Source organism: Castor canadensis, chromosome 13 (assembly GCF_047511655.1).
Source record: "Castor canadensis chromosome 13, mCasCan1.hap1v2, whole genome shotgun sequence".
Classification (NCBI taxonomy): Eukaryota; Metazoa; Chordata; class Mammalia; order Rodentia; family Castoridae; genus Castor; species Castor canadensis.
The window spans coordinates 1,891,326-1,902,363 of record NC_133398.1 but is presented as its reverse complement, the minus strand read 5'-3'; the positions used below and the strand labels follow the sequence as shown (position 1 = coordinate 1,902,363).

The following is an 11,038-nucleotide window of genomic DNA, read 5'->3' as shown; positions in this document are numbered from 1 at the left end:
GCCCAAAGTTCCCTGGGTCTGGCAGCCCTCCCTGTCCCCAACAGCAGCCTGGTTGGAGGGACAAGGCCCTTACAGGGCTCTCCTAGTCCTCCTCCTTCAGCTCCACAGGCTCCCAGGCTCTGGGGGTCTCAGCTTAGATGGCATCTGCTTTGCTTCACTGTTTTCTGGAAGGAACTCCAAGACTGTTTTAGGTTAGGAGCAGACATTATGACCACCTCAGTCAGGACCCCAGCTATGTATGAGTGAGAGCCCTGGGGACTGAACATGTGACTGAGTGGGATTCATATCCCTTCCCCACTCCTTCCCTAGCATCACCTAGGCCTGGAGGAACTTACCCATGTCACTGAGGGGTGGTGGCAGAGCAGAGCCCCTCCCCCCACTTGCATTTACCAGAAGGCCTTAAGTCCACCACCCCCACCAGCCCCCCCCCCCCAGTCAATGCGAACCAGCATTCCTGTGATGGGCAGGAACCAAACAGTGGAAACCAATAAATTCTATAAGGCTCCTCAGAGACACTGCCGTTCCTGAGGGAGCTCACAGAAGTTGGCATCCAGCTTGCATAGTGGGTGCTTGTCATGTGCTCGCCATCCCCGGTGCAGGCCCTGCATCCTTGGCCCCTTCTGTGGGTCTGCCTGGCATCCTGGCTCCCGGGGATGGGAACCAGGACAGATCCACCCAGGCCCCCCCAGGAACACGCAACAGAATCCCCTCATAGCATGCTGGCTCCTACATCTCTGTGAGGATGCTGGTCCTCCCTCCAGCTCCAGCGATAGTTCCTGAGTTATGTGGTGCAAAAACCTCAAGAGGCTGCAGCAGCCCTTGGAGCTGGGGAAGTGCCCTCCTCAAAGCCTGGACCTTCCTTGCTGGTTTTGAGGGTTGTTGAACAAAATGCTCACCAGCGAGATGCTGACTGTGATAAGGAGCAGAGGGGCCAAGAGAAAGAGAGAGAAGAGGGATTGCAAATCCTTCTGGGTCCAGTCCAGAAGCGACAGGCGCTTGCACATTGGAGTGGCATTTGCCACCAAAGTGTCTGTTTTTATTTAAATGGCCCAGAGCAAGTCTTTGACTAAAGTTAACATTCCCACGCCAACTCAGCACTGCCTCTGGTTTTTGGCAAATTTTTTCCTTAGCTGTCAAGGCAAAAATATAGAGGAATTCTGGTCTTACTTAAGGATTGTTGGGGGTTTTTCCTCCCCCCCCCCCACCCCGACCCCTGCCCCGGGAGACCTGGAAATAGTTCGCAGATGTGCTGTACCTGCTAATGTTTGCGTTCCAAGTTACTTCACCAACATAACTCCTGCACTCCCTGTAACCCAAACCCCAATTTCCAGGCCCATTTTCTTTTTAAGAGGGGGCTGTGGAGGGAGAGTGGGGGACGGAAGCTCTAAACATGTCTAAATGTGTCTGGAGCAAATTCCAGGAAACCCAGCCCGTGAGAAACGCTGGCCAGTGCTGGGGCTTCTCGAAGGAGGATGGCTGATGGCTAGGACCCAGGCCCACTTCTAGCAGGGGCAGCAAAGGTGCTCAGGGGCTCAGGGCTCCTCTCCCAAGAATCCTGCTGGGGCAGAGGACTTTCTGGGAAGCTGATCTGCCCCTGGAAAGATAAAAATGGACTTTAAGTTTTTTAAAGGTAGCTTTCCAGACATTGTTACCTCTAGAAGGGAGGGGAAGAAAGACGAGGGAAGGAAGGAAGGAAAGAGGAAGGGAGGGAGGAAGGAAGGGGGGAGCAGGGAGGTGATGGGGAAGGAAGGACTCGGCTTTTCCAATGACTCAGCTTGGAGGCTGGGTTGGTGCCGAGCCTGGGGGGCGGGGCCTCACAGTTTCGTCCCCTGGGGCCTTTTCTTTTTGGAGAAAGTTCTGAGCTGCAGCAGGCAGGAAGCCAGGCTGGGGGAAGCTCCTCTCCCTTAATCTCTGCAGGGGTCCTTGGGCCCCAGCTGCTCTGGATGTGGGACGCAGGGGTGTAGGCAGACCTGAGGGTTGGCCAGGGTCCACAACCTTACTCAGCCTGTATCCCCTCCACAAGGTGGGTATGGGGATGACTTCCCTGTCTGTCCAGCCCCTGCCTGGAGGTACTGGCTTCTGAGTTCAGGCCTTCCACACTTGCCCTGCCAGTGCTCCTGCCCTCCCTGGCCAGCCTCTCAGTGCACCCTACATGATACTCAGGGTCCAACGCCATCTCCCTGGGGCTCCCAGGAAGCACAACTGGGCCCATGACAGGCAAAGGACCCCACAATAGGCTCTGTGAGCAGCTGAGGGAACCCCAGGGCCTGGAAAAGTCCAAATGAGGCCTGACTGCTCAGAATGTGCTCAAGGCCACCTGCTGTCTTTTCTGAACCTACAGTCAGGGGCTATGGTCTGAGTGGTTTGGGGACTTCTGGGAACAGGCAAGTGGGTCTAAGGCCTGAGACACCAAGAAAGGACAGGCAAAGGCCTCCATCCAAAGCCTGTACTGTGCTGCCTGGCCTACAGCCCATCTCAGAGAAGCAATGCCAAGCCTGCTCAGCAGGCCAGTCCTGCAGCCTCAGAGCCCACCCCAGCTGAGCCTCAGCTCACCTGCTCTGCAGCCCAGTACCTGGCTGAGGACTTGCCCGGGCAGCGCGCTCCCTGGGCTTTGTGTGGTGGAGAGCAGTGGAGCCGGCCTCTGGGATGCTGTCCTTCTTCTTGGGCCTCCTGGGCAGCAGACAGCTACTGAGTGGCAACTGCTGGGGACCATGAGTAGACAGGGCCCTGGCAGAGTCACACTGCACTTTGCAGCTGGGCTAAGGGAGGACTCTGGCCCCTGGCCCAAAGGCCAGTCAAAGCAACCCAGCAGCTTCCTCAGGAGGCCAGGTGACTATACCAAGGAGACCCTGAGCCTGCTCCTAGTGACCCTGCACCCACATCCCTTCACCCTCCACCCTCCCTCCACTGTGACGACTTCAAGAACATCTGTGTGAGGATCCTAGGATCCAGCAGGTAGAGGCCCAAAGAGACAAAGTCTCAGCAAGACTGTGCAGTCAGGGTAGTGGTAGGAGGCTGAGGGGCTCTGGGATGGCTTCCTGCAGGACAAGAAGACTGGGTGTGGCTTTAACCCTGGGCACAGCCCAGCAAAGGTCACTGGGGATGACCTCTGGTCTGCCTGTCTGGATCAACGCTACAGACTACTGAAATCACGTCTGGAAAGTTGTTCGAACCACTAGGAACTGTTCAGAGTCATGTTAAAATGGAAAAGGCAGACAGGACCCTAAAAGTCACTTAGTAGATGGTGAAACTGAGGCCTGGTGGCAGTGAAGGCCCAAGGGGGACCAGATGGCCAGTGGCCTGACTTGGAGTCCAGTGCATGAGTCCTTAGAGGCTGACAGACAGGTCTGGGCCCGGTCAGGCTGTGGTGGACACAGATGTTAGCAGGAGGCACCCTTGCGGCTCAAGCTCTATAAGCAACTGGAATATTTTTCAGTCGGCTTCCACAGGTGGTGGTCTGGAATGTTAGCATGGCTGCCTGCCCCACTGGCACTCCACCCAGAGCAGCCCAGGGCACCCACTGTGGGCCACCCTCATGCTCAGCCCAGCCTGAGCTCTCTCAAGTCAGTAGAGCCAGGCAATGCCAAGCAGCCCTTCCTGTGCTCTGCTCCTGGCCTGACCTGGTGCCAGAGTACTGAGGACGTGTCTGAGCCTCAACTTCCCCCCTGAAGAATAGGAAGCACCATATCCAGGGAACAAGTGCCAAGATGACTCCTGAGGAAAAGGGATTGGCAGCCCAAAGGAGGAAGCCCAGCCCTAGCTGCTCCAGGGAATGCCAAGGTGTGTGTTTGGGGGGAGGAGGCTAATGGGGACCCCTCAGACACATAGACCAAGCCACTGCCAATTCTCTCTCCATCAGCACCTGCAAGTGGCCCCTGGAGAAGAGGTGGCTACTGGATGTTCCACTTCTCCCCTTGGCTCACAGCTCCACAGCCAGTCCAGGAGTCAGTATTCAGTGACTTACCAGGGATGTGCCCTGCCAGTGGTGTATCCTGGGGACTTGTCCTAGTTCAGTTCATCATAGGCTGGGACAAGGAACCAGACTTGATCCCCACTGAGGAGGCCTTGATACCACACAGCACCCCCACTAGGCATCTTTGGAGTCCTAGTCCCACTGTCCTCACCTTCCCATGGGCTTCTGGAGGCATCTGCCTCCCTTGTTTCTTGCTCCTCCAGTGCCCACTGCCAGGGCTGTCCCAGGCCACTTGACCCATAGGAAAAGGTCTTGCCCCTTGTTGGTGGTGGTGGTGGTGTGTACGTGTGTGTGTGGGGGGGGGGAGGGGGTTGCTGATCTTTCCCCACCTCCCAGGCAGGCCTGTTGGAGAGCTAGGGGAGACCAAAAATCTCCAGCCTAATTTGTGAATGAAAAAGTTTCATACCCACCTGCCAGGGCCCATCCCTTTCCCAGGGAGTGGTGGGGAGGCTGTGCCCTGCCTCTCTGAGGCTCAGTGCTCTAACTGTGAGTCTGTAGGGGTGGGAAGAAGAGGCCTGTGGCCAGCACCCTATTTGTAACCCTGGCTAATTAGTGCCCAGCACCTGTTGGTCTGACAGGCAGCCATCAGAACGCATGAACTCTCTTTGCTGGCAGGGGACAGGGCCCAGAGTAGAGTAGAGGTGCTATATGTACCACTGGACAGACAGGGAAGGAGGACTGCTGGCTGAGACATTGTCCCCAAGTCAGGCTAGATGGCAGGTACTTTTGGTCTGGGACCCACAGGCCTAATGAAGGGCTGGGACAAAGGCACTCAGGCAGTAGCACCCCAAGTAGCTGGAGGTCCCTGCCCCAGGAGATGAGGGGGGTGCTGTGCACAGTTGTGAACTTGCAAACTACATAGCCAGCCAGCCCTTCCTTCTATGGAAGCTGCTCCCCAGGACTGCTGGCTGTTATATAAACATCTCTGCTGCCTCTGGATGCCTCCTCTCCCAGGCAGTGACCCCCGAGCTGCTTCCTACCCCAGGCTGGGAGAAGTGAGGCCAGCTTCTGGGAGGAGCAGGGGAGAGGGGCTCTGGCAGCCTGTGCTGGGGCCTGGACAGGCTGCCTGCACGGGCTTTTTGGAGTACACACTATTGTGGGGAACAGGTGTGCCAAGAGAGGAAGCTGAGGGCATGTTAAGTCTGCCCACCTTTCTGTGCTATCTGGGGCAAAGGGCTGCCTCCCATAGGCCTCACGGATTTCTGCAGTCTTTATGGCTCTCCTTCTTCAGGGCCTTCTCTGCTAGGTCAGCCGTTAAGGTTCCCCTTCTGTATCCCTCTCCCCTTGTTCCAGGAGGACCCTAGGATATGGGGCTGGGTCAGATGCCTCCTGGGACCAACCCGGGTTGGATGAGGACAGGGCGCTGTCCATCCCAGACTTTTGTGCACTGTGATTGCTCAGGGACCAGGGCAGGCATTTTGGACGCCGGGCGGTTAACCAGACTTGGCACAGGGCGCTCAAATCTGGCATCGCGATGGAGAAATAACTCATCCGGAAAGAGCACGTGGGAGAGGCTGCGCCGGCGCTAGCAACGGGTCTCTCTGATCAGCGCGCTTTCCGGGGCCAACCTTAGAGCCAGGGTCAGGGATAGAACAAGGACCAAGTCGCATCTAGACGCAGTCCCTCCTGGGGAAGCGGGTGCGCAATCCATCAAGCGAGGCACCGGTCCTGGGCTGTTCCTTTGGGGCGCCCCGAGCTCCCTCTGGAGAGGCCGTACGCGCGGCGCCACCATCCCTCAGGGTCAAGTGCTCCGGAAGTTACGACTAGGGGTGTCTGGCCTCGATCTTCCCGACGCTTAAAGCTGCGGTTACGGAGTTTCTGGGAGTGCAGACGCTAGGCCAGAGACGCATTTATACCCCTGCCCAAGACGCGACTTATCCAGAGCTCGCTACCACGGAATCCCCCAAACTTGGCCTCGGCTACTCCCGCCCACATCCCCAGACCCGAGGTCCCGCTGGACACTGCTCCTGGAGGCCCCGCTGGACACGGCTCTCGGCTAATTGGCCTTTCCCACTTCGCCTGCGCCTCCTCTGCTATTGAGATGCAAACCGTCCCAAATGTCGCCAAGGGCAGCGACAACCAGAACCGGATCCTTCCGCAGTCCTGACTCAAACTTTTGGCTTCTGAAAACTTTCGAACAAGAAGTAGTCCCTAGGCGCCCATTCCCGACACTCCTCCACGCTTCCGTGGCCCCCAACTCCGGAGGGTACTGGCTCGGGACGCCTGCCACAGGCCGAGGAGGCACAGGGCGCACCGGGGCACTGGGAGGGACACCGCTGACGAGGGGGCGAAGAGTGCGGAGGGATCGGGGGCGGGGCGGGGGCGGGGCCGGGGCGGGCGGGCCCCGCGGGGGCGGAGCGCACGGTCGCCCTGAGTCTCACTAGTGCCTCGGCCGCGGGAGGGAGCGCAGGGGCGCGGGGCACCGGGCGCGGGCGCGGGGCGCGGGTGCGAGCGCAGTGAAGGAACGAGCTGGGGCATCAAGGAGACCCCGGGAACCCAAAGCCGCCCGCCAACCAGGAAAGAAAGGGCAGTAGTGGGCCGCCGCCCGCGGGACAGCCCGGCGCGCTCGTGTGCGCCGGAATCCCACCAGCCCATCGCAGGAGGCCGCCGCCCGGGCAACGGGCAGCGGGCAGGCAGGCATGCCGCCGCTCCTGGCGCCCCTGCTCTGCCTGGCGCTGCTGCCCGCGCTCGCCGCAAGAGGTAGGCGCCCGCGAGCCCGCAACTTCCCGCGCTCTTCGAAACTTTGGCAGTGCTCGGTGCGCGCCCGGGGTGGCTGGGAGTGAGGGGACCAGTGGCCGGGGTGGGGAGTAGGGAGTGAGCGAACTGGGTATGGGGAACAGGGATCCGACGAGGAGTACGGACCCTCTTCCTCGGTCCCCTTTCAGGACGGACTCGCACTGTCCGCGCCTGGTGCGGTGCTCGAAGCTGGCGTGGTACGCTGGGGGCGCGGGAGGCCCAACCCCAGCTCGCCCTTCAGCAGCCGCGCGTGGGGCTCGCCGCGGGAGCGGGCGGGCTGCCTACTGCTTTTCGATTTGAATCAAGTCGGTTTTGGTTTCCTGTTGCTTCTTGGGGCCATTTATTTTCCTCCTTCTTCGCCTCCAGCCTGCGCCGGGGCGGATGTCGGGGCGCGGAGTGTGGGGTTCGGGCCCCGCGCTCGCTTGGACCAGCGCGGGGCGGGCGAGGCGGGGGCGGACGACTGCGTCCCCGACTTCTCCCCCTCCAGCCCGGTTCCCAGACAATAAGAGGGAGGGACGGTCTGCAAAAGATTTGCCGCGTCTGTCGGGCTGACTTTCACTTTGCGGAATTGAAGTTTGGGGATCTTGCGGGGGTGGGGTGGGGGCAGAGGGTGAGACACGTTTATTTCTCTGCCTGCTTCACAGGGAGGGGCTCTTGGGGAGTCTAATGGTGATTAATCTCACTCTTCCCTCAAAAGTTGGAGGGGAGAATTGTCTGTCTTCTTCCAGAAAGTAGGGTTCCTTGTGACACCCTTTCCCCGCCCCCACACAGGGGCTTAATTTCTGCACCCCGTAAGTTGGGGCGGGGGGGAGCCTGATTAGTGGCCCCTTCCTGAGAACGGGGTCGAATTCCTTCCAAATGAGGGAAGAAGCCCTAAGTCCCCCTCCGTGGGTGCGGCGGGGGCTGTCCCTGGAGATGGCTGGGAGCAGGTATTGGGTGTCAGCGGAGGCGGGGCAGGTCCCCGGGTGCAGCCCGCTGCCCCAGGAGGCGGCCCTGGCGCGACAATGGGCCGCTCTGATTCCTCGGCCGGCGCTTTGTTGGCGGGCGGGGCGGCGGGCTCCGCAGCTGTCGCATTTTCCCACGAACGGGGGAGCTGAATGTGGCCACCCCCCTCTCTCGGCCCCCCCTCGCTTTTCTGTGTTTGAACTGTGAGGGGATCTGGTGGCTGGTTGGGGGCCCGGTCCTGCCGGACTCCCTAATGAACAGCCACCTTGGTGGGGGAAAGGGGACTGCGAAGTTTGGGAGAGTGGCCCAAATCATCTCAGCTGTTTCCATTGCCATCCACCCCTCCCCACTGTCAGCGTGACCTGTTCACCTGCCACCTTGCCAACCTGTTCCTCCTGCTCCCACTTCTGACTGCTGCACTCTGGGCAGAATGTTGAAGTTCCTTAGGTTTTGAGAGGGGCTTCCCGTGCCCCTTGCTCTCAGCAACCCCAGGACATAGCACAGTGCTTCCTGTCTCCAAGGACCTGGGGCTGGTGGCACATCCCGTGGCCTGGGTGACAGAGAGTGGGTGGTTTTGGAGCCCAGGCTGACCTCTCTCTCCTGCTCCTTCCCCAGGTCTGCGGTGCTCCCAGCCGGGTGGGACCTGCCTCAATGGCGGGAGGTGCGAAGTGACCAACGGCACTGAGGCTTGTGTGTGAGTATTGAGCCCCTCTTGGGGACCTGTTGCTTTTGTCGGAGGAGAGCCCCTGCCTTCTGGGGACAGAACACTGGGCCATTGTCTTCTGGAGACGGCCCAGAGGCTTGGTTGTCACGTGCTGATTTTTATTGGACAAAGTCTGGCAATTACTTAATCACCACCAATTATGCTGCCTTGTGGAGCTAGCAGCTCTGGCCACTGGGGGTTAGCGCACTCTTTCGTGGGCCCCCCTCAGGCTCATAAGGTCCTAGGAGGGACTCCCCTGTATCTCATTTCTTCTTAAAGCCCCTGAGAAACAGGTGACCTTGGTGGTGGGTGGGTCAGAGCATTTACCGAGAAGTCAGGCCCCCACCACCTGTCATCTGGGGACCCTCCTGCAGTAGCAGATCCCTTCTCTGGGCAGGTGATTGCTGGGCAGGAAAGTTTTTCAAAGCAAAACCCACCTCTTCTCACTCCTGGGGCTCGCAGTAAGGTTGGGAGAAGTAGAACTGTCCCTGTTGGCTCTGCCTGCCTGGGTTGTGGGGATGGGCAGTGCTGGGAGTCTGGCTTCTGTCCTGGCAGCTGCAGCTCCACCTCCTGCCTGTAGCCTTAGGCTTCCTGCCTCTAGTCCTCAACTGTAAAATGGGTGTGACTGGAAGGGGTTATCTGCCGCAGGTTGGAAAATCCTTTTGGGACCCTGGCTGCCTGCAAGCACCAGCCAGCTGCGGGAAGTTTCTCTGCTGTGGCCAATGCCCTTCAACTTGAGTTCATCCCTGATGGGAATAATGAGGGTGGAGGCCTCCCCTCCCCTAGAGGCTGCAGACAGAAACGGCTCCAGCCCGCTTGGCGCGCCCTCATTCCAACTGCTGAAGGGCCCATCCCCTTGACAACCCCAGCGCTCCTGCCTCCTGTGCCCAGCCTGTAGGCAGGCAGCCCCTCCTCTACCCCCGCCCTCCCCACACTGAAGCCAATTAAGCAGGTCTGTGAGCAGTTTATTGGACAAAGCCGATTGTGTCTTTGTCAGACGCTAATGAATGCACACTACTTTTTTTTTTTTTTTGCTTTTTTTGGGGCCCCTTTCTCTCCCTGCAGAGGCTTCACAGACGCTTGATGCTCTAAATCTTATTTCCTTCCATTCAGAGGCCGACAGCTGGGATTCAGTGGAAGTGCAGCGGCTATTGTTGGGAGGCTATTAATGCGGTGTGATTAATTATGCGTGGCTTCCCAGACGTGCAGCCCCCTTCCCTGCCGTGGTGCTCCTCATGCTGCCTGCCTCGCTGCCTCATGCCCAAGCAGGACAGGGCTGAGAATCTGACTTCTGCCCAGGACTTGGGGATGGGCAGGAGGGCTGCCGCATGGGGGAAGGTGGGGCTGGTCTGTTCTCGGCCCCATCAGAGCATGGTCACAGCCTAGCCTGCTGCATGCCAGGTCCATGTGCTACCAGGACTGTGCCTGGGACTGCAGACTGTCACAGCCTCTCTCCAGTAGCCCACCCCCTAGCATCTGGCCTAAGACCTTTCAAACCAACAGAGCAGTGGTGCTGGGGGTGCCCTCTCCCACTTCCTAAACTTGGGGAGGTTGTTTGCAGGCCTACGTAAGGGTTTTGGGGCCTGGCCTTGTTTCCATTGCAGCCTAATGCACCCTTTTTGGCGGGAAACTTGCCTCAGTTTGGCCTGTAGCTTGGCCGAGCTTTGTCACAGAGGCCTCATTGTGTGCATCCCACAAATCCAATTAGAAGATGGGATAGATATGTGGACCTGTGGCCAGGACTGCTGGAGGCCAAGGCCACAGCCATGCCTAGCTGTGGACAGGAGCAGGTCTGGGACTCACTGCAGTCTGCGGGGATTGTAGTACTCTTTGGCAGTACCCAGATCCTACACTGGATTTGAGAGTCCCCACACTCCTCTTGGGGTGTCTGCCTTTCCATTCCCACCTTCCAGAGCAAGGCAGGGGGCCTGACTGAGGGGAGAATCCAAGGCGTCTGGAACCCCTCACATCTCTCTGTGGCATCCAGCTGTGACCCTGCACAGTTGTTGACTTCTGGTGCTGGCCACCCTGAAGAAGGGCCTAGGGGACGTGGGGTCACATGCCAGCATGTTAGTGCTTCATGACTCATCTCTTCCACCCCAGGAGAAGTAGCCTCCCCAGGAGCCACCAGTGGGGCTATAGGGCTTGGGACTGTATGTATTCTTTTGGTGCTGGGTGCTTTCCAGGGGATCCCAGTGCCACTGAGGCCTGGTTGGACAGTGGCCAGATGGAAAAGGTTTGGCTGTGCACCTTGTGGGCTGGGCACAGTCTCTGGGATGCTGGTGCATGTGGTGGTGGGAGGTTGGTGGTTCTTTGGAGAGACCTTGGGATCACTGTGATGCTTGGCCCCGTGAGTGCTGAGGGAAATGCTGAAGTGGGCTCCACCTTCTTTCTTTAGATGGAGGTGGGGGGGACCCTTGTCTGGGTGGGTCTACTCACCGGCCAAAATGCTTATGAGAGCTGCCTGGCTGAGGGCTGGGGAGAGGTCCAGAGAGAACTAAGATGCTGCCCCACCAGTAGTGAGGTCAGAATGCTTTGATCATCTTCCAGGTCGTCACAAATGTGCGTGACCCTTGGGAGGAATGACTGGGGGCTGGCAGGGGCTGGACTCTAGCTTTGGACAGCCCAGCATTTGGGGCTGGAGATTGTGAGGATTCTGTCCCTAGAGGTGGCCGCAATTG

The 11,038-nt window shown here is 59.0% G+C and overlaps 1 protein-coding gene across 1 annotated transcript in view; it reads left to right on the top strand.

The window, feature by feature from the left end:
* The first annotated feature begins 6,372 nt into the window (after positions 1 to 6,372).
* Positions 6,373 to 11,038, top strand: part of Notch1 (notch receptor 1) — a 46,153-nt gene continuing 41,487 nt past the window's right edge. The window contains exons 1-2 of the mRNA XM_020183444.2: positions 6,373 to 6,673; positions 8,270 to 8,348. Of these exons, the coding sequence (XP_020039033.2) occupies positions 6,613 to 6,673; positions 8,270 to 8,348 (140 nt within the window). The 5' untranslated portion in view covers positions 6,373 to 6,612. The remainder of the gene's footprint in view (positions 6,674 to 8,269; positions 8,349 to 11,038) is intronic.